The 23,911-nt window shown below is 38.3% G+C and overlaps 1 protein-coding gene across 2 annotated transcripts in view; it reads right to left on the bottom strand.

Moving 5' to 3' along the window:
* ADGRG7 (adhesion G protein-coupled receptor G7) overlaps positions 1 to 23,911 on the bottom strand; it is a 66,565-nt gene that overhangs the window by 28,133 nt on the left and 14,521 nt on the right. The window contains exons 2-9 of one of the 2 annotated variants that reach the window (XM_061382728.1): positions 18,219 to 18,332; positions 16,777 to 16,881; positions 13,006 to 13,118; positions 9,874 to 10,023; positions 8,471 to 8,574; positions 3,819 to 3,958; positions 3,597 to 3,704; positions 69 to 232 (exon numbers count right to left, since the gene is read on the bottom strand). In XM_061382728.1, the coding sequence (XP_061238712.1) occupies positions 69 to 232; positions 3,597 to 3,704; positions 3,819 to 3,958; positions 8,471 to 8,574; positions 9,874 to 10,023; positions 13,006 to 13,118; positions 16,777 to 16,881; positions 18,219 to 18,332 (998 nt within the window). Of the gene's footprint in view, positions 1 to 68; positions 233 to 3,596; positions 3,705 to 3,818; positions 3,959 to 8,470; positions 8,575 to 9,873; positions 10,024 to 13,005; positions 13,119 to 16,776; positions 16,882 to 18,218; positions 18,333 to 23,911 lie in introns of those variants that run through there. The other variant, XM_061382814.1, reaches the window with a different exon arrangement.

The following is a 23,911-nucleotide window of genomic DNA, read 5'->3' as shown; positions in this document are numbered from 1 at the left end:
TGCCCAAACTGTCCCTGCTTTTGTAATCAAGAGTGGGCTGAATTATTTCTATTAATGGGAAAACTCACCCTTGGATTAAAGACCATTTCAACAGAAGCGCTCTGATCTTCCACATTTTCATCTGTTTTGCTTGAGACAATTTTTTGACTAAAGTCTGATTTAGTTATAAAAGTTTTTGATTGGAAAAGCTTGTTGTTTTGATACACTACAAAGCCACATGCCTTGACATTAGCTGTGAGGGGGGAAAAAAGACACTAAAATCAATAAGGGAACCCTAGGTAAGTAAGAAAGTCCCATACCATCACCGAACTGCATGACTGCTTAACACTCCAGTGAAATACAGAAAATAATGGTCTGCTGACTGCCTTTATTTAACTGCAGCATCTAATTAACACATATAACATATGGTTGGCCATTCCATCCACATTAATTTCTTTCCTAAGATTCCTTATGTTCTAAATGGAAACCATAATCTCTGCCTAATCCACCTAAAAAAAAAATACCAAAAGGATCTCATGTATAAAGTAAACATTCTTGCTTTCTATGCAGTGAGACAGTGAACACAATGAGCAGGTAGCTCAAGACCATGTTGCTTTCCCCGCTGAGTCATTGAATAAGAAACAGCAGAGAGTGATCATTAGGACAGCAGTGCCTAGAGGACTGCTCTGGGAGGTCTGGCTCCTATGCAGAGGGACTGAGCAGAAACCAGTTTATTAAATCACAGAGCCAGCAGCTCAAGTTGTGCATATCAGGGATTCTTTCAACAGACTAAATACTTTCCATCAGCTCTTGAACTACTGGTCTCTGTTATTTCAAGACAACGACAGGCTTTTGCCCAAGGCTGGAAAATGACTGGGACACATCCCTTCAGGACACTGGAAAAACTGGTCAGCTTTTCCTAAGAGAGCCTGCAGGAGCATGGCTGCAACAGGGGGTTCTGCAGCGGGGCTGCTGGCCATGGCAATGGTCAAACAGAACCGCCTTTGAAATGCCTCCTGACACTTCATAGAACTCTTGGCCATATTTAAAACAACAGAAGCAACAACAATGAATATACATTTTAGCTGAATAAATTCCCTAAACTCTGATATCTTTTACAAGTGAAAAGCTTGCATGTATTTGCGTGGGTGTGTATGTGTCTCTGTGTGTATATACATACACACATATATATTATATACTTAATAAGTACAAAGAATACTAAAATGGTGGTGGTGGGACCAGCATAATCAGTCTTGTGCTTTGAGAGATAGGGTAGGTAAGGCCCTGACAGCCCCCAACACATCCTCCACAGCCCCCGCTTTGCTCTGTCCTCTTCTGAGAAATAAAGACATTGGCTTCTGAAGAGTTTTTACATCACACTGAGCCCACCAAATTGTTCCTTCTTTGTCACACTAAGTGACAAAGTTAACCATAAAAATGTAGTATGACTGCTTTTTAATCTTATTTTTATAAAAGAATGACATGCTTGATGTAAAATTCAAATCCATATAAGTACATACATTTAAAAAATGAAATTCCCTACTCACCCCTTTCCTCATTCCTACAGGATTCTGGTTGTTTATTAGAAAATCATCTTTTCATCTAGATAATTAGATTCACTAGAACAAATTATACTTACCATTATCTTATGATTTTAAAAGAATCTCCATATTTCAAGATATAATCCTCCTTGTGTTTTTTTATATTTTCTCTTTCTTTTCTTGATCAAATTTATCAGAAGCTTGTGTATATTTCATTAGCCTTTCATGGAATCAATATTTTATTTTGTTGACCCATCTAGCATTTGTTAATTATGTCCCATTTTTATTAATTTATGCCATTTTATTAATTCTTTTTTTCTAGATTTGCTATCTTACTTTTTATGCCTCTTTAGGTGAATGATTATTTTTTAACAATTTCTCATATTATCTAATAGATTTATTAAGGGAAATACACTTTCCTTTAATTACATCTTTGTCCACATTCCATAGGATTTCATCTAAGGAGTTCTCATTGCTATTAATTTTCAAGGACTCTGTAATCTGTCCTTTAATTTCCTTTCTAACAATGGTATTTTAAAATTTTTAATTGGATAAAATTTTGGCTATTCTTAATGGTACATTTATAGTTTCATTGCATTGTGGTCAGGAACTATGTCCTGTATAGCTTTATTTTTTAATTAATTAATTTTTAATTGAAGGATAATTGCTTTACAATATTGTGTTGGTTTCTGCCATACATCAACATGAATCACCCATGGGTAAAATATGCAAGTTTTTCTATTTGGCCTAATAGTTTTTGAAGCACTCCATAGATATTTGAAAATAATTTTTATTATCTATTTTCTGTCTATAAAACTACATACACACACAAATGTATATAAAGGCCAAGTTTATTAGCTATTTTTTGTCTACTTGATCTTCAGTTTCTGGAGCAACTTTATATTTCTCCCTATAACACAAGGTTGTTGATGTGACCCTGTATTTCCAATAATTTTTGCTTATACACTTCAATCTTGAAGTCTTTTTAAAAAACTTAATATAAAAACATGTTCCTTTCAGTCCAATCTGAATCTTTGACTCTAGACAGTGTTACTTCAACCTGTTTGGCTCTAATGATAGTTTATATGAAATCAAAAATTAGATCTACCTTTCACCAAATACAAACACAAATTCCAGCTTCATTAAAGATCTAAATGTAAACATAAACACTAAAAATATTCAGAAGACAATATAGAAGACTATAATTGTGACTTTAGTAAAGCAATGAATTTAAATATCAGTTATAGAAAAAAAGATTGATGCATTGGACTACATTATAAAGTAAAATTTGAGTATGACAAATGACATGAAAAACCAAGTAAAAGATAGCTACAGACTGGAGGGAAGATATTTGCCATTTATATAACCAATAAAGAATTAGTTAGCCAATTAGAATTATATAACCAATGAGAATTATGAATTTAGTCTCTCTAAAATATGTATTTTTTGGCACTGGATTTTTTATTTGGGGAGAAAATAAAAGTAAATGTGTGCATTCAATCTGCTTTATTGTATTCAATTGTCAATTTTAGACTTTGAATAGTACAGGCATGACAAGTTAGACACAAGAATTTCTAAAAGGTTATATGCACGACAATAAGGAGCTCATGATGAGCACCATACAAGGAGATAACTGAAAATTAGTACTGCTATATGCTGACTGTGTCAATTACATAAAATATCCCAAGGACAAGTCAATAGGATGAATTTAAGCCTGTGAGTACCATTCCACTAGTAAACATGGGCAAAGTTTATGACTGAATGCTTTTTAAGTGTATTTTTAAGTATAAAACTGAGCCATTTGGCTACATTTTAGGTGGAAAACAGATTGTGTTCATAAGCCAGAGCATTTCAATTCTGTCACCCTCCAAGTGTTTTTGAAAAGACAGGGGAAGAAAATCATCTCTGGGGCTAGAATAATAGACTTGAGATTACCAAAATTTGTTAGAGCTCAAACATACTCACACGCAAATTAGTATGTAACTTAAGTAAACATAATTTCTTGCTCAATGAATTTTAAGCTATTAATTACATGAATTTGAGTGCATTTTTCAAGTAATGTAATTTGAGACCTACTTTTCGAGGTGTTGAGCAAGAGCTGAAGTTCCGTCTGTTCGTTGGGATTCAGTTTGTCTACGTCCACGTTTACACGTGTGGAACCAGGAGTCAGAGAATTGCTAGTTCCTATGAGAAGGAAAAAAAGCAGAATTTTATAAAAGTCTACATTTTCATGAATAGAGCATATATTGGTAGCAGAATATTCTCTGCTATTACAAGAACTTAAAACAAACAGCTGACCTTTCAGTACAGTGAAGAGAACACCTGTAGACCCCTCGTTGCCTCCTGAATAGACATTAACTGACTGTATTGCTATATTAGGTTCTACCACTGGCTGGTCGCTCAAAGACAAGGAATAAGTCTCCATTTGCTCAATAAGCCTGCATAGAAAAAAACATTAACAACACACTATTATTGAAATTTGTTATAAAATCAGTTGTGTGTATCCCACATTCCAGTGGAAAGGCATGCCCACAGAACTCAAGCAATCACAATATTGGCACAATCCTGTAACAATATCGAGTTTTTTTTAATCAGAGTCTTACTTTGTTACATGTACTTTCTTCTTTTTTTAACTGATTCATGTTGATGTATGGCAGAAACCAACACAATATTGTAAAGCAACTATCCTTCAATTAAAAATAAATTAAAAAATAAAGTTATACAGGACATGGTTCCTGACCACGATGCAATGAAACTACAAATGTACCATTAAGAATAGCCAAAATTTTTCTGGTAAACTTTCCCCACTGTAGGGTACCTTGGACATAGATGCCAGAAAGCTGGAATTCAAGAAGGACAGATTTCCCAATAGAAACAGTCTTTGTTATGTTGGTCTTCTCATAAAAGGACGGCACTGCCATGCCCTCCCATTGACCAGTCACGTGATTGTTGTTTCTCCAGTGTTGAGACTCAATATTCACTTATTTAACTCTCTCCTCTCACCCAAAGCCCACAGTTTTCAAACCATTTAAGTGCTGACTCCTGAGGTGACAGTTCATAGGGAATTATGGAAGCGCAGAACACTGAGCTCATTGCCTCAGCTATTAACTAAGCATTGCAGCTTCTCACAATATTTGTTTCTACTCTGGATAAGTTTGAAGATAGATTAGATGGACAATGGGAGGGAGTGGGGGGAATCTTAATTTGGTGTTCTCCAAAGATAAATTGGCATAGACAGTAAAGAATCTGCCTGCAATGTGGGAGACCCGGGTTCGATCTCTGTGTCTGCAAGATTCCCTGAAGTAGGAAATGGCAACCCACTCCAGTTTTCTTGCCTGGAGAATCCCATGGACAGAGGAGCCTGGTGGGCTACAGTCCATGAGGTCACAAAGAGCCGGACATGACTGAGTGACTTTGACTTTCAAAGATAAGTCATAAGATTGTTTCTTTTTCCTGTTTCCCATAAAAATATTTGCACTCTTTCTGTTCTTGACAAAGCAAAATGTCTATGTCTAAGACAACTGGTTCAATCTAATTTTCCCGGTAATGAAAGAATTTCATTAGAATGTAATTATTCTTCATTCTAAAACTTTATTCCTTCCATTAATATATCTTTTCCCTTCCCCAAGTGACATTAAAAAAAGAAAATTTTAAATAATTAAATTTCATAAAGAGAATGTGGTAACCATTCATAAGGAAACAGTCAAGTAAAGTCATTATTTCAAAAGTTTCCCTTTCCTAATACTATTTTCCATAATTTTCAGCGATTCACACTATGTATTTCCCACTTAATGAATAACAATGAAACCTGAGAGCTGCTTTCAACAGGAGGAACACCTAACAAAGCTCCAATCTGCTAGGAACATGATTCATCCAACCAACAGTATCTGCTGAGCATCCAACAAAAAGCTCAGTACCGGTGAAACACTGAGGATACTAAGGGAAGCTCCTTCAGGCATTGAAAACTAACAGGAAAAATGTGCTAGATGCATGAGAGTGTTTGCCGTTTTTAAGAGTTGCTCTCACCATGGCCGTGTGTAAGGGGTTTATTCCTCCCATATTATTCTTTCCTCCTCTTGTCATTATGATTGGATGATAGGTGGGTGCCGGTCAGGAGACTGGCCGTCAACCTGGTACAAATAACTAGAAAAAGCAACCAGATCCCCTTTCACTCAGGAATCTTCCATTAGTGCAGCAATGATATCAGAAAAGCCTGGCTTTAACAGGGCCCCGAGAGGTCATTATGGCTGGCCCTCCTTATCTCAGGTTTTGCATCCGTGGTTGGTTGAATCTGCCAATGTGGAGCCTCCCGCTGATACAAAGAGCCAACTACACCAATTTATATAAGGGACTTGGGCACCTGGGAATTCTGGTATCTGTCAGGAGGAGATGAGGTAAGAGAGAGTGTGGTCCTGGAACCAACCTCCCATGTCTACTGGGGAAAGACAGCATATCATTGTAAGGACAAATACAAATTTAAAATGAGAGGCTTAATTATTCCTGTTGAAAATAAGGGAAGGTATTTCCCTCCCCTGGGAATGAAAGAAGGGAAAATCAGAATGAAATGCACCAGGAAGGTTGGTGTCTATCAGGAGAATTTGCACCTGGTCTCAGGTCAGTGGAAGAGTTGCCTCGAGGAACAATATCCTTCCAAGGGAGAGAGGAGAGAGAGTACCTTTGCTGGCAGGTCACCAGGATTTTTCTCTGGAGGAGAGCTAACAGGTTGGTGACCTGATCTTAGGGCTGGAAGCTGAAGATGAAAGTCTTATCTACATGAATAAAGACCTGAGTCCATAGCAGTTTATGCAAAAGATCACCTGGGAGAGGGTAAACTGATAGCCCATCATTAGAAAAATAAGTCGACTAGAAATTCAGAATGGGAGGAAGGAGGGTCTGAGTGTGGTTATATAAATTCATATTTCAACACGTCCTATATTTAAATGTTTCACTTTTTCCTTTACACACCTTCTTTGATGCCATTTGGAATTTACACATAAATCACACAGCCTTTTTTTTATCCTTCCATGCCTGCTGCTAAGTCGCTTCAGTCATGTCCGACTCTGTGCAACCCCAGAGATGACAGCCCACCAGGCTCCCCCGTCCCTGGGATTTTCCAGGCAAGAACACTGGAGTGGGTTGCCATTTCCTTCTCCAATGCATGAAAGTGAAAAGTCAAAGTGAAGTCACTCAGTCGTGTCTGACTCTTAGCGACCCCATGGACTGAAGCCTACCAGGCTCTTCCGTCCATGGGATTTTCCAGGCAAGAGTACTGGAGTGGGGTGCCATTGCCTTCTCCCCTTCCATGCCAGAAGGCAACAAAAATCATAACTGTTTATGTTGTGACTGAGACAGTGTTGAGACAGTGTTTTCGTCTGTCTCATCACCTGTGACTTTCTCAGCCGAATCCCACAATGGCTCTTTCTTCAGCCTTCTCACCAAAAACATCCACTTTTCCCCTTTGCCTCCAGCAAGACTGCAAACACAGAGCCTCCAGCTCTGAAGGGAGTTCACTGGATCTCATGGCTGCAACCTTCTCCAACTCCAAGAAAAAATGGGAGCATCAACACTGCCAGTGAGAATGATCCAGACTCCTAGAGAAATCTGAAGTCATGAAATATACCAGTTCAATTGTTTACACCTCTACCACCATCTCTCAGAAGTATAATCTTGTGAATGTCCTGTTTCCTGTTTTTGTGCCTTTTCCACTTTGGAGACTCAATACTAAATAGGTACTGGTCATAATTATTAAAGAACTGAGAACTACTTCTAGGAAATAATAGGTGATGCAAACAAAGATTTCGTACAAGAATGTTGATTGCTCAAAATATCAAAAGACCTGAAGCTATCTAAATGTTCAGCAGCAGAGAACTGCTTAAATAACAGTTCATTCATATTATGCGGTAATCTAAAACATGATGTAGATGCATAGGTATTTATGTTAATTAGATGTTTATAAGGTATTATAAAGTGACAAAAACAAGTTCTATATTTAAAAAACATGTAGTAGAGACCTCCCTGGTGGTCCAGTGGTCATGATTTCACTTTCCAATGCAGTAATGTGGGTTCAATTCCTGGCCAGGAAGCTAAGATCCCACATGCCATGTGACCAAAAACCAAAACATAAAACAGAAATAATACTGTAAAAAATTCAACAAAAGACTTTAAAAAATAACCCACATCAAAAAAATCTTAAAATAAAAAAAAGAGTATGTAATAGGATATACACACACAGAGGAAAAAATCTTGAAGAATATATACCAACAGATTAAGGTGAGACGATATTTAAAATTTCACTTCTCTACATAGTTTCTTTTTCTATTATGAGCATGCATATTTAATTAAATTTTTAAAGAGTTAAGAAAACTGTATAGAAGATAAAATCACATCGAATCCTAGTGAGAGGCCTCTATGAATAAAGTACACAAGTTTTAGTATAAATGCACAACCAGAAGTAATCTGTGACACAGGAATCCAAAAGAGAGAAAGCAGGCAGAGTTGGATCCTCTTTTTTTTTTCAGTGTAGCCTTGAGAAAGCTAAAGAAAATTTAATCAAACTACACTAGGATCTTGGGGAGAACTACACTAGGATCTAGGGTGGGGTTGGGGGCGCAGGGGAGCTAGAAATGTGTCTTGCAAAGCTATGCTGTTATTTGCAGTTCTGTGCACTGAGAAAGGAGCTAAAAGAATTATGCACACAGTGGTTCCTGGGCCATGCCAAGCTAAGGCTGGGAAAACAAATCCTAATCTGAATCATCCCAGTTACTCTATATCCCAGGCCATGCCCACCCCTGCAATGAGGAGTTAGAAAGCTATGGCTTTAGTCTGCACTCCAGAGAATTAGCCATTTTGTGTATCCACGAGAGAAATAAAGACACCCCTGTTAATGCTGTAACCTGGGAAAGTAAGCAGCAATGCATTAGGTTTTCCTTGCAAACTGGAATTGTACTTACGTTGAAAAGGTATCATCACTATCAGCAGCAGTAGCAGCTCTTTGAAAAACATCTTCACTAGCATCTAGAAGTTGACTCACTGTTGTCACAGCAACTTTTTTCGCCTGCCAGGAAGAAGGCATTGATTATCACAGAAGACACATTGCACACCACCATCATCCTTATAGTTACCACGAATTATTACCGTATCAAGTGGCACCATTGGTATGGTAATCTAGAGATGTTTTTCAAAACTGAAGTTTTGAAAGTATTCTCTCTACCTAAGAAGGCAGAGAAAATAAAGGTAAGGCACAGTGAAAATATAAACTGAGTTAATTAGGAGGCTTAGGTCTCTGAATCTCACCTCATAGCAAGGTGTTTTACAGAACCTCCACCCTTACCCCCAACAGCACAAAAGCAGGTGCTTGGATACAGAAGCAGAAACAAAATAAGAAGAATACAGGGCTCTTTAAAACATTACAGTCCATAATACTTAATATAAGACCTTAATTATACTTACTCTAACTGTTAGTAACTATTAGGCTTAGTAAAATTGTTTCCAGTTTTCTTAAAATTAAAAACTCAGAAGTATGTCAGACACAATGTCTCCACACCTGGTTACATTTTAACTGCCTTCTTTATGGATATTGACACCATTCTGTCCTTATGGGCTAAGCCTGTCGTAAATTCTATGTTTGGTGGTCATTATATTTCTTTCAATTCCATATTTATTAACTTGCGATTCGAATCCCACTTTCTTTCCAAAGGACCTCAGATAACAAAAAACATTTTTTAAAATAAACTATTTAAAGAGAATAGAATAAAACAGATGTTTTCAGGCCATGCTGATATCTAACTAGCAGAAACTGGGTCCTTCCATATTGGTGGTTTATAAACCCTGCTAGGCACAGTTTATAAACTGTGCCAATTGGTGAATGCTGCCTGCAGTTCTCATTTTCAGGTACCAGAGTTTAACAGGTTATGATATCAGAAGTGTAAACTAGGCTCAATTTTTTGGAAAACCAAGACTAAAATTCAAATATGCTCAACAGAAAGGGATCCCAGTTTAAAACAGCATGATCTAAAGTGAGTTTCTTAGAACTCTGGTTATTTGGAATTGAATAGAGGTGAGAGGTCAAATACAATTGATAAACATGTTAATAAAGTAAAATAGACTTGTTCATTCCAGGACTTCCCAGAAGATTTAACATGATAATCATTTGTGACTATCCCAAAAGAGAATATTTGGACAAGCAGCTCTTTTTTTTATCGATATTCCTTTGAACATCTCTCAGAGAGAGTGCTCTGCAAAATGGTTTTGAGCAGCTAAAACCCTGCCCCAGTCCATACTTTGTAGTAAGGAGTAGAGTTTGAAAGGTCTTTCTTTGTTCCCCTCCCTTTTTTAAAAACCATATGAGTTTTACCTCAGATGAAGCATTTCTGGATGTGTTAAAAATCTGTCCGACCACTCTAGTAGCAGACATGATGTTCTCAGGAGTTAAGTTACTGGCATTCGATGTTAAAATCTGGGCTTCATTAGAAATATTTTGAGACTGTGTTGAGATATTGACAATCTGTTAAAAAAAAAAAAAAAAAAGCCCTAACTTTATACACTATATCTGAACACTTTGCAAGCAACACAGTTGAATAAGCTGGAACTGAATTGACCCTCAACCTCATGAACATCACATCCACTCCATTTTTCATTTTTGCTTTTTCCCTTGCATAAAGGACACAGTACATGTAGGCCAGTGGTTTTCCCAGCCCTTACTATTAATACTTGCCAGGATTAATTAACTATGCCAGGTCAGGGCTCCTCAAGGTATAACCCATGGACCAGTGGTGGTTCACTGATTGCTACAGGGTCCAAAGGGAGATAAAAGCAGAAACTGAAAGTGGTCAGAAACATAACAATTCTGTGCTGTTGAATCTAATAATTTGTAAAATGGATTTTTATCCTATAAGCATTTTTTGTTTTACTTTCCTAGTAATTCATTAGTATTTTACAAAATTATAGCCTGCAATGGGCTGGAAATTTTTTAAGCTGGCTTTGCAGCACGTAGAGTTAGGGAAGTTAGGAAACCTCTCCAGGTACCAGTGAACCTTCAGGCTCTAGGTTGTGAGGCTAAACATATTAACCCATATTATCTTTAGTGGAGCCAAGTGTTAATACGTATGTGTCTATGTGGCTTAGTTTTCACTAGATGGCAGCATCATTGCAAAAATCAAACCAAGGTCCCAGACTATTTACTCTTGTGGAAGAGTCAGAAACAATGTCGAATCAGTAGAAACAAGGTTCTCATTCAAAGGCCAGGTCTCTGCTATGTGTAAGGCATTTAACTAGATGTTTTATAGGGGTTATCACATTTAATATGCAAAACAATATTGCGAGTTGAGCACCCTCATTCCTATTTAAAGGCTTGGAGGGGTTATGGAGCTCACCCGAAGTTCATGCAGCTTACCAATGACAGAAATGACGATCAAAAACTGGCTTATCAGACTCCAGAACATGAAGCCTTTTCCCCAATCTATGTGAAAGTGCAAATGTTAGTCACTCAGTCATGTCTGACTCTGTGTGACCCCATGGACTGCAGCCCACCAGGCTCCTCTGTCCATGGGATTCTCCAGGCAAGAATACTGGAGTGGGTTGCCATGCCCTCCTCCACAGGATCTTCCCAACCCAGGAATCGAACCCGCATCTTTTGCATTGCAGACAGATTCCTTACTGTCTGAGCCACACAATCTATGTGGTTGGCAGCCATCTCCACACTCTACCCTCATCTTCACCCACTCCCTTGCCCAACTGAGATTAGGGAGCCAGTGTGGTACAGTGTGGACTTTAAAGACTGGCTCCATCACTTTTTGGCTGTGGTTCACTGAGCAAAATAGGACACTCTCAGAGACCGTTTCCTCATCTATAGAATGAACACATCAATGCTGATCTATATAGTCACTTTTCGGAGAAAGCAATGGCACCCCACTCCAGTACTCTTGCCTGGAAAATCCCATGGATGGAGGAGCCTGGTAGGCTGCAGTCCATGGGGTCACTGAGGGTCAGACACGACTGAGCGACTTCACTTTCACTTTTCACTTTCATGCACTGGAGAATGAAATGGCAACCCACTCCAGTGTTCTTGCCTGGAGAATCCCAGGGACGGTGGAGCCTGTGGGCTGCCGTCTATGGGGTCGCACAGAGTCGGACATGACTGAAGTGACTCAGCAGCAGCATAGTCACTTTTAAAATTAAAATAACACACATAAAATGTTCAGCACAGTATTTAGCATGCAGTTAGTACTCAATAACATGTAAGTGTGATTAGCTAGAATAATCTATAATATGAGAATGAAAATATAACTCACAGAGGTTGTGTGTGTGTTAGTTGCTCAGTCATGTCCGACTCTTTGTGACCCCATGGACTGCAGCCCACCAGGCTTCTCTGTCCATGGAATTCTCCAGGCAAGAATACTGGAGTGGATTGCCATTCCCTTCTCCAGAGGAACTTCCCAACCCAGGGATCGAACCCTGGTCTCCTGCATGGCAAGCAGGTTCTTTATCGTTTGAGCTACAGGTTATGTAAGGACTAAATGAGATAACACATGTAACATGCCTAGTGCCAAGAGGAACACATACATATAAATTTCTTCTTCCTCCCCTTGCTCAATCCCAGGTACTAACAATTCCTTGCATTTGCATTTGAGTATATCCTTAGTCAAAATAATCTAATTTGCATTAAAGAATAATTATATTTCCCACTTCACCTGCTCATGAATACAGCCCCTGAGACCAGCATCAGGTTCTGAACTTCCTGTTTCAAAGGGGTTTTGATCATAGTTTGTTTCTCTTTATTCTGATCCAAGAGACCATAAAATACCTTCCTTTTGGTATCAAATGTTAGGTATCTATTTTCAGTCAAAACTTCAGTGGTCAAACATATGAGGCCATTTAAAAAATAGTTAAGGATTTAGGGAATGTCTTGTACACACTGCTATATTTAAAATGGATAATCAACAAGAACCTATTGTATAGCACATGGAACTCTGCTCAATGTTATGTGCCAGCCTGGATGGTAACAGGGTTTGGGGGAGAATGGATACATGTATATGTATTGCTGAGTCCCTTCACAGTTGACCTGAAACTACCACAACATTGTTAATTGGCTATACCCCAATATAAAATGCTTTTGGTGCTAAAAAATAAAATTTTATTAAAAAATGTACAATACCAAAAGTAAAGTGAGAAAAGACATATTTTCGTTTTCTTTATAATGTATATCAAATGTAAAATGCAGCTATTTAAAATACTGAAATAGTTCTAAAAAATAAAATATGATATAAATTATCATTTGCTGACCTTTGCCAAACAAACATGTCCAACTGTCCGTTTTCACAAATGGATATCAACTTTAAAATATAAGGATGGTTTTAGTTAATAGTCTTTGCTATTTCTAGTCTGAGAGTTTTGAAAGCATTAATTTCGCATCAAGTATCTGAAGAACAGAGAGTATGTACAGTCTGAACTTTTCCCCATTGCCCATCTCATGGAACATATAGCCTACCTGCTTTTCCAAGGTTTCCAGAGTTTGATTACAATTTCCTATCGTCACATTTTGTAATTCTATCTCTCCATTTTCATTAAGACTGCACTGCCGAACTGCCAACGGATTGCCCGCTTTAATAAAAAGAAGAAGCAGGGAAGGATAAATTATGATTATGGGATTAACAAGTACATACTTCCATATGTAAAATAGATTTTAAAAAACCCAGGTTTATTGTTTAGCACTGGAAACTATATTCAATGTCTTGTAATAACCTACAATGGAAAAGAAACAAACAAAAAAAGAATACACATACACATATTCTTAGTTGCTCAGTCATGTCCAACTCTTGGCGACCCCATGGACTGAAGCACGCAAGGCTCCTCTGTCCATGGGGATTCTCCAAGCAAGAATACTAGAGTGGGTTGCTATGCCCTCCTCCAGGGATCTTCCCAACCCAGGGATTGAACCCAGTTCTCCCTCATTGCAGACGGATTCTTTACCATCTGAGCCACCACAGAAGCCCCCCTGCCCACATATATATATATATATATATATATATATATATATATATGAATCACTTTTCTATATATATGAAACTAACACAATATTGTTAATCAACTATACTTCAATTTTAAAGAAAAGAAGAAATAAAGAATACTTGGAAAAATCGAAGCAACCACCTACTCCAGTACATAACCCCTTCACAATATGATTTTACTGCTCCTCCCATCAAGAAGTGAAGTCTGTTCCTCCATTTCCTGAATCTTGCTTTGATCAACAAAATGTGGTAGAAATAACATTGTTTGATTTCCAAAACCTAGATCATCAGGAAGACTTGAACTTTAGGTCTTCGCCTTCCTGGAACACTGTTCTGAGACCATCATGTAAGGAAGCAGGTCTAATCTACTGGAGGTGAAAGGCCATGTGAAAGAGACCTGAAGACCTCCAGCCAACAGGCAGCACCAAAGCCTCATGTGAATAAGATCATCTTAAACCTTCCAGCACAATCCAGCTGCCACAGTCAACCCACAGGACTATGAGGAGCTTATATCTTTATTGTTGTCAGGCAGTAAGTTTGGGATATTTTGATACACAGCAAGGGAAAAGTGAATCAGCCAGTCACTGCATGAATATTTCAGGCAGATACCACTTGTCTAGATTTTTAAATCTGGAATTCAAAAGATCAGTCAACTATTTTCTTCCTTTGAAGTCTGCAAGGAAGGTTTGCCTTCCAAAAACAAGGGACATAAGGGCATTGAATTGGATATGACAGAGCATACTAGTCTGAAAGACCAGAAACAATGTGAAAAATTCCTCCTAGAGATTGAACTATATGGGCTTCCCTGATAGCTCAGTTGGTAATGAATCCGACTGCAATGCAGGAGACCCTGGTTCGATTCCTGGGTTGGGAAGATCCGCTGGAGAGGGGATAGGCTACCCATTCCAGTATTGTTGGGCTTCCCCTGTGGCTCAGCTGGTAGAGAATCCACCTGCAATGTGAGAGACCTGGGTTTGATCCCTAGGTAGGAAGATCCCCTGGAGAAGGGAAAGGATACTCAGTACAGTATTCTGGCCTGGAGAATTCCATGGACTATATAGATACTGAATTCTATAGTGCTCTTTCCTTCTTCACCCAAATCTGGGTAACACGTGAAAGGCAAAGAGTTCCACAGTTTTTGCAGCGTCTACAGAGTATGTTACTGGCTCTCAATAAATCATCAGGTTTATTTCCTAGGATTATCACCTGAGCCTCGGCATCTCAACGTCCTCCTCTGGCTAGTACTTAAGAGGCTGTAAATAGATAAAATCACTGCCAGTTGTCATTAGTGGGACAGCTGATCAGTAGGTGAACTCTTCTCAGGACAGCTTTGGGTAGCTGCTTAAGGGGCAACCACTAGAAACACAAAAACTAGAGGTTGCTCCTATAACACTTAAAGCAGAAGGTTAAATTCACTCTTATATGATCACTCCACTTCTACTCTATGGCATAATGAAAATTTTAAACATTTATGTAGGATATTATTTTTTATGTGGCCATAGTTCAAATGCATCTTTTCCTCTATATTACTTACAAGTATGAATCTATCCACTCAGAATCATTAAAAATATTTTATAAAGCCAAATTAATTAGAAGTAATTATTAATATAATACTAAAAGCAAATTTACCAATTGTTGACATCTATATCGTTTTTTAAAATTTATTTATTTTTAATTGAAGGATAATTGCTTTACAATATTTTGTCAGTTTCTGCCATACATCAACATTAATCAGCCATAGGTATACATATGTCCCCTCCCTCTTGATCCTCCCTTCCTAGAAATCTATATATTTAAATTATTTTATGGGCTCAATCTGAAATTCAAAGATAAGTGTAACAAACATTTTCATACTAATTACTAAGGAAAGAAAAATACATAACCAAGTGAAAGGTGGTGATTCTCTTGTTCAAAAAATGTAATATATTTCAAGCAATTGTGATATCCCTTGATGGGTATATAACTGATATTTTTACTCTTCCCAGTTCAATAGCACAGTTATTTTTTGTAGCCACATCTCTTTTGTAAATTATAATGAAATATTTAAGACATAAAAAACATAAAAATTAAGACATTATGTATCTATTGACATATCACTGGAAGTAAGGACCAATATAATTGAAGCTCCTCTTTTACCTCTGAGCTCTTATCAAGAAGCTAGAAATAACTATGTAAAGAACAGAATAATGAATACTTGAATAAGTGTAATATATGTGGGCAGAGGCAATTTAGATTCGGCAAATGGAAAGCTGGTCTCAATAATCTCTTAGAATAAAGCAAAGAAAGGCATTGGAAGGAGCAATACATGTAATTTATTTAGTGCTTCAAAGAGTACTTGACACATATAGAAATAAATATCTAAATAAAATGTGAACATTTTCTCAGTTTCATTATTGGCAGAAGTTCAATCAAACACTTGCATAAAAAAGCTAGAGTTAGTTACTGAGATATCCGGTTCTGCAGGAAGTGAATGATGACCCACAGGAAGGTATGAGAGGCAAGGGGACTGGTCAGATAAAAATCAATACTAACTAAGAGCTGTTAAAACATTTAGGGAAATCACATGGCACAGTGGGCTCTAAGCTGTCAGGAAAGGAGTCCATGAATTTAAAGGGCTACTCTTAGAAGATATTACCCAATCTGGCATTAAAATCACATATGTCATCAAAATCCTGGATATCATCAGAATGCATATCAGAAATAAAAAATATCATTTGCTCCTTTATTCTTGGAAAGCTTTTATGCAAAAAACATTGTTACACTTCAGGAAAGGTATGCTGAAGCTAGAGAATATTCCAAGATGAAAAACTAAAATATTCAAATAGGTGAAGGACTACTAACTGGACAGACTCAACTGCATTTCTACCTAGAAAGATGAAGTCTCAAAGTAGATATGGTATAAATCCACAGGCTAGCTAATCTTTAAAATTGAGATAAATTATGTAACTGAGAGAACAGATCTCAACTTGGTCAAACTCCAGGAGATGGAGGGGGCCTCAAGAATAAATCAATTGAAGAAGAATTAAAAGGAATTTACTACTGATCTATATTTTAGTTTTTAGGAAAATTGGAATTATGTGTTAACACCCAAAACTCTGAACACTGGCATCATGAAAGGGAGCCAATGCCTTCAACAAAATCTTCCCTGATGCCTCTTTCAGGGATCTAAAATTAGTTGGAGAGATGATAGGTATGATCCCGTGGCGCAATTCATATGCCTAGACAGAGGAGATGCTTGGGAAAGCACATACCGTTTCGAGTGTTCTTAGCACATACTTGCAAGGAAGATCCATATCTTCCCACGGGAATTCTGTTAAAAGTAAACCTCCCATACGTACTGTTTTCACAGAAATTAACTGTAATGGAAAGAAAAAATATTTTTCAATCATAAATTCATCATCATCAAGAATTTTTCATTATTAATTTTCATCATTTTTCTTTCTGAATTTCAAACCAGACTAAAGCCAAAGTTCAAATCCTATAGAGTGTAATTTGAAGGGTAACAGAAGGCTTTTAGGCCTCACTGACCACCCAGCAACCTCATATTTTCTTATCTACTTAAGTTACTACCATTACAGTAACTAGTACATTATATAACAGGTTCAGTTAAAATGTGCACAATATATAACTCAGTATAGGTAGGATGTGATCACTAACACATCAGAAAGGATAGTGTATTACATTAGTTGGAACCTTGAAAATCAAAGATATAGAGCCTACAGTGGCAAAGGGATCGAGGGTGGAGGTTAAAGCAAACAGCCAAAGGCATGGGTTTCTGTGGGGTAGCCTGGCTGTTCAGAACGTTGTAAATTATAGGAGTGAGTTCTAAGACTCTGAATCCTTAGCAGGCAGCATGAAGTGTATAGAGTGCTGGGAAGCACACTGCAGATCAAGAAGTGCTTTTAACTTTGATTCTGAGATACCATTGAGCGAAGTCAAGCCACTGATTTAATAATATCTCTCCAAGAGAAAGATAGAAAAAACAAAAACTTCACCTAAGTAGATATTTGGACAAGTAGATGCATCTTGACTTCAGAAAAGTTAAATATGTTAGAATTATGATATTTGAAATGATGTAACATGGCATATTCGGAGAAGGCAAAGGCACCCTACTCCAGTACTCTTGCCTGGAAAATCCCATGGATGGAGGAGCCTGGTGGGCTGCAGTCCATGGGGTCGCTAAGAGTCGGACACAACTAAGCGACTTCCCTTTCACTTCTCACTTTCATGCACTGGAGAAGAAAATGGCAACCCACTCCAGTGTTCTTGCCTGGAGAATCCCAGGGACAGTGGGGCCTGGTAGGCTGCTGTCTATGGGGTCGCACAGAGTCAGACACGACTGAAGCGACTTAGCAGCAGCAGCAACATGGCATATTACCATTTGAAAGGACCTGGGAAAATCATATTACCCATTGCCCTATAGTAGACACTGCAGTCAGAAAGAAGAGCAACCATTAGTTTTACAGAGAAACTTGACAGTTGGAAAATAAAGGCAGTGTACTGAACATACAGGTAAATAGCACAAGAAAACTCAGTTTTTACTCTTCAGCTAATAAACACATCTTAAATTCGTGATCATTATGCCCATTGTTACTATGGCAATTGACAGGAACTTCGAGAAGCTTTGCTGCTGTCCTTAGAAACGTAAGATTCACCTAAATCTCACACCCTAGTATTATCCCAAGTAACTTACTGATTGTACATCTCAGTCCTTTCCACTCTTCTGGACAAATGCATCTGCCATTTTGCCGGGTTCCACCATTCTTGCAGAACTCTATAGGGGTGCTTGACGTAGAGGTAACTGTTCCTAAAGAAACAATAAATAACAGAATAGTGTATGAACTGGCTGATTAGTTTCCTTTTTGGGGTCTGTGGCCTTTGATTTCTATATGTAAAATCACTATGTTTGAAGACCACTGCTGAAAAATATTCTTTGTAATATGATCAAAAAAAAAAACAAAACAGAATTTACACAGGATATACAATGTTTACTAGATGCTATGGATACCAAAAAAAAAACCCCATATTTCAAAGATATAACACCCTGTCCAAGGAGATTTGAATCTACTGAAGGAAACAGGAGGTTATGTCAATAGATTAGATAGATATAGTCAAAACATGTCAATGCAGATTTACAAGTGCTATAAGAACTCAGAAGAGAGATGAAAACAGAGGCAGACCATCCAGGAAAGACTGGTAACTATTCCAGAGAAGAGCGGATGTTAGCATCAGGTTTTAAGACTAAATCTAGAAAAGTCAGATAAAACGTAGGCAGGATACAAAGAACAAAAAATTCAAAAACATGGAAAGTTCTAATGTGTCCAAGTACAGAGAAAAGCCTAACACATCAGGAGCATTGGTTCTTCGTGGATCAGCAGCAGAACATAAGTGGCACTGTGAGCAGCTTTATAGACCAAGCCAAAAAGAGTTAATCCTACAGGAGCCTGGGGCAGGGGGCTGGGGCGGGGGAGGTCTTAAAACAAGGGAGTAACATCATAAGGAATGTTTTTTAGGAAGACCCCTCAAGCAGTATGGGAAATGACTGAGGCTGGGAGGCAAAGGAGACCAGCTAAATGAGAACCTGATCTAAAACAGTGGCTGTAAGGAAGTTACGGATCAATCAACTCAGGAGCACTCCTGAGACAGGATTTGGATCTAGTGACTGGTTATTTTGAGCTGAGGACACTGAGACTCTAAACCAAAAGACAGGATGGATGGTGAACAAATTAACCAAGCTTAAGAATACAGGAGGCAGAGTTCTGGTCCAATAATGATGGAGTCGATGGTACCATATTAATCACCCTACAGGTGATAGTTTAAAACTCTGGACAAAAACTTTAAATTAAGTAACTGAGGACATTGGACAGCAATAAAAAACAGAGAGAAACTGAAGTATATGGCAAGTTTATAGAGTTCCCCTGCTAAGGGCACTACCCAGTCTGTATAGCAGGAGTGGCTGAAACACCAGCAGAAAGCTACAATCTTAATGGGTGAAAGTATGAAGATCTGGGGTTACCACACAACTGGAAATTGAAGGGAGACAGCCCAGAAAGGAAGGAGCTATATAAAAGGGAGACACGAAGTCTGGCTGTAAATTCCCCTCAAATCTGAAGAAAACATATATTTTAAAAAATAAACAGAGTTTCTAGGACATGTGGGAAAATATCAAGAAGTCTAACCTATAAGCAAATACAGTCCCAGAAAAGGAGATGAGAAGGAATAGAGCAGATAAATATCTGAAGGAATAATGGTCGAAACTTCTTAAACTTGATCCAAGAAATTCAGTAAAGCCACAAGCAAAATAAACACGGGGGAAACCACATTTAGACACATCGTGGTAAAACTGCTAAAACTCAAAAATAAGGAGAAAATCCTGAAAGCATCCAACCACCAGTCCGGACAGTTTTACTGCTGAGTTAGGGTAGAAATAATACCCATCTTATATAAATTCTTTTGGAAAATAGAGAAAGGGAGAAACTTCCCAAATGATATTATAAAGCCAGGATAACCCTGATACCAAAATCTGACAAAAACACCTTAAAGGAAAAAAAATTACAGACTGATAAACTTCATTTATCGGAGAAGGCAATGGCACCCCACTCCAGTACTCTTGCCTGGAAAATCCCATGGATGGAGGAGCCTGGAAGGCTGCAGTCCATGGGGTTGCTGAGGGTCGGACACGACTGAGCGACTTCACTTTGACTTTTCACTTTCATCCATTGGAGAAGGAAATGGCAACCCACTCCAGTGTTCTTGCCTGGAGAATCCCAGGGACAAGAGAGCCTGGTGGGCTGCAGTCTATGGGGTCCCACAGAGTCGGACATGACTGAAGTGACTTAGCAGTAGCAGCAGCAAACTTCATTTATACAGATGCCAAAACCTTTTTGAAAAGTAGCAAATCAAATCCAGCAGTATATAAAAGTGACAATCCATCATGACAAAGTGAGATTTATACCAGGAGTGCAAAGTTGGTTTAACAGTAGAAAATCAATTATTTAATTCACTATGTGATAGAACAGAGGGGGAAGACAATATAGTCATTTCAATAATCATAAATTCAAAAATCATTTCAATAAAGGTGGCAAAAAACACCTGACATATTTTTTTAACCTCTAAGCAAATAAGGAATAAAAGGGAACTTCTTCAAACTGATAAAACAATCATCTATGAAGAACCTGCCTCTAACATCATACTTAATAGTGTAATATTAGATGCTTTTTGGACTTTCTGGGTGGACCAATGGTGAAGAATCCTCCTGGCAATGCAGGAGATGAAGGTTTGATTCCTGGGTCAGGAAGATCCCTTGGACTAAGAAATAACAATCCACTCCAGTATTCTTGCCTGGAAAATCTGGACAGAAGAGCCTGGAGGGCTGCAGTCCTTAGGGTCGCAGCAGGACACACCTGAGCATGCCTGCACATTGAATACTTTCACCCCTGAGACTGACAGAAATAGTTTAATATAACTGCTATAACCACTTTTATTCAACATTGTGCTGAAGATGCTGACCAGTGATATGAGTATGAAAAAGGAATAAAAACCATAAAGAAAGGGAGAAGTAGAACTGTCTTCTGTTGCAGATGATATCATCAAATACATATAAAATCCTAAGGTGTCTCAAAAAGAAACACTACTAGAATAAGCAATCCCACTGCTGGGCATACACACCGAGGAAACCAGAATTGAAAGAGACACGTGTACCCCAGTGTTCATCGCAGCCCTGTTTATAATAGCCAGGACATGGAAGCAACCTAGATGTCCATCAGCAGACGAATGGATAAGAAAGCTGTGGTACATATACACAATGGGGTATTATTCAGCCATTAAAAAGAATGCATTTGAATCAGTTCTAATGAGGTGGATGAAACTGGAGCCTATTATACAGAGTGAAGTAAGCCAGAGAGAAAAACACCAATACAGGATACCAATGCATATATATTGAATTTAGAAAGATGGTAATGATAACCCTGTATGAGAGACAGCAAGAGACACAGATGTATAGAACAGTCTTTTGGACTCTGTGGGAGAGGGCAAGGGTGGGATGATTTGGGAGAATGGCATTGAAACATGTATAATATCATATGTGAAATGAATCACCAGTCCAGGTTCGATGCATGATACAGGATGCTAGGGGCTGGTGCACTGGGATGACCCAGAGGGATGACATGGGGAGGGAGGTGGGAGTGGGGTTCAGGATGGGGAACACGTGTACACCTGTGGTGGATTCATGTTGATGTATGGCAAAACCAATACAATATTGTAAAGTAATTAACCTCCAATTAAAATAAATAAATTTATATTAAAAAAGCAAAAAAAAATAAATGAAGTTATATTTATTTCCACATGCTAGCATTAAATGTAGAGAAGGAAATGGCAATCCACTGCAGTGTTCTTGCCTGGAGAATCCCAGGGACGGGGGAGCCTGGTGGGCTGTCGTCTCTGGGGTCACACAGAGTCAGACACGACTGAAGCGACTTGGCAGCAGCATTAAATAATTGGAAAATAAAATTATTAAATCATCTTCATTCAAATTAGCTTAAAACTCATAAAATTTTTGGAAATAAATTTAACAAAATGTGTGCAAGACATCAGTACTGAAAGAAATTTTAAAGGGTCTAAATAAGGGGCCTCCCTGGTGGCTTAATAGTAAAGAATCCACTTGCCAATGTAGGAGACATGGGTTCCACCTGTGGTCTGGGAAGATTCCACATGCTATGGAACAACTAAGCCCGTGGGCCACAACTACTGAGCCCACACTCTAGAGGCCATACTCAGCAACAAGAGAAGCCACCACAATGAGAAGCCCATGCATCACAACTAGAGAGTTAGCCCCAGCTCACTGCAACTAGAGTGCAACGTGAGTGTTGCTCATGCAGCAACAAAGACCCAGAAAAGCCAAGAAACAAACAAATAAAATTGTATTTTAAAAATATCTAAATAAGTGGAAATATAGACCATGTATGTGTCAAATACTCATAGTTGTTCAAGAGTCTATTGTCCTCAAATTGATAAAGCCAAAATCTAAAACAAAAGAACTTTTTTTGTAGAAAGTGACAAACTGATCTCAAGATGTTATGGAGGGCTTCCCAGGTGGTCCAGTAGTTAAGACTCTGCACTCCCAATGCAGGGGGCCTGGGTTCGATCCCTGGTCAGGGAATCTGGATCCCACATGTAGCAACTAAGATCCAGTGCAGTCAAATAAAATTTTTTTTAATATTATGGAAATGTAAAAGACCTGGAAAAGCCAAAACAAACAGGGAACTGTACTCAATACTCTGTAATGGCCTATATGGGAAAAGAATCTTTAAAAAAAAAAGTGGATATTTGTATATAACTGATTCACTTGGCTATATATCTGAAACTAACACAACACTGTAAATCAACTAAAGTCCAAAAAAAATTAAAACAACAAAACAAAGAGTTGGATCACTGACATTACTAATTTTATGATTTACTATACAGCTATAGCAATCAAAACATTATGAGATCATCATAAAAACAGCCAAACACACCACTGAAATAGAATAAACAGTTTAGAAATAGATAAAATATATATAGTTGGTTGATTCTTTGAAAAGATTCCAAGGCAATTTGGTTGGAAAAGGAAAAATGTTTCAACAAATAGTGCTAGACTAACTGGATAATATACCACGCTCAAATGTCAGGGCTTCCCTGGCGGCTTGGTGGTAAACAATTCGCCTGCCAATGCAGGAGACACAAGTTCCATCCCTGATCCAGGAAGATCCCACATGCTGCAGAGCAGCTAAGCCCATGCACCGCAGCTACTGAGCTTGTTTTCTAGAGCCAGGGAGCCACAATGATCCAAGCCTGCGAGCTCTAGAACCTGTGCTCCACAGCGAGGGAAGCTACCACAATGTGAAGCCCACGCACCACACCGAGAGAGCAGCCCCAGCTCGCTGCAACCAGAGAAAAGCCTGAACAGCAATGAAGAGCCAGCACAGCTGAAAATAAATAAAAATTAATATTTAAAAAAAACTGGAGCCTATTATACAGAGTGAAGTAAGCCAGAAAGAAAAACACCAATACAGTATACTAACGCATATATATGGAATTTAGAAAGATGGTAACAATAACCCTGTGTACGAGACAGCAAAAGAGACACTGATGTATAGAACAGTCTTATGGACTCTGTGGGAAAGGGAGAGGGTGGGAAGATTTGGGAAAATGGCATTGAAACATGTAAAATATCATGTAAGAAACGAGTTGCCAGTCCAGGTTCGATGCACGATACTGGATGCTTGGGGCTAGTGCACTGGGACGACCCAGAGGGATGGTATGGGGAGGGAGGAGGGAGGAGGGTTCAGGATGGGGAACACATGTATACCTGTGGCGGATTCATTTTGATATTTGGCAAAACTAATACAA

Source organism: Bos javanicus, chromosome 1, assembly GCF_032452875.1.
Source record: "Bos javanicus breed banteng chromosome 1, ARS-OSU_banteng_1.0, whole genome shotgun sequence".
Classification (NCBI taxonomy): Eukaryota; Metazoa; Chordata; class Mammalia; order Artiodactyla; family Bovidae; genus Bos; species Bos javanicus.
The sequence above is the reverse complement of the archived record's forward strand: the minus strand, read 5'-3'. Positions and strand labels throughout refer to the sequence as shown.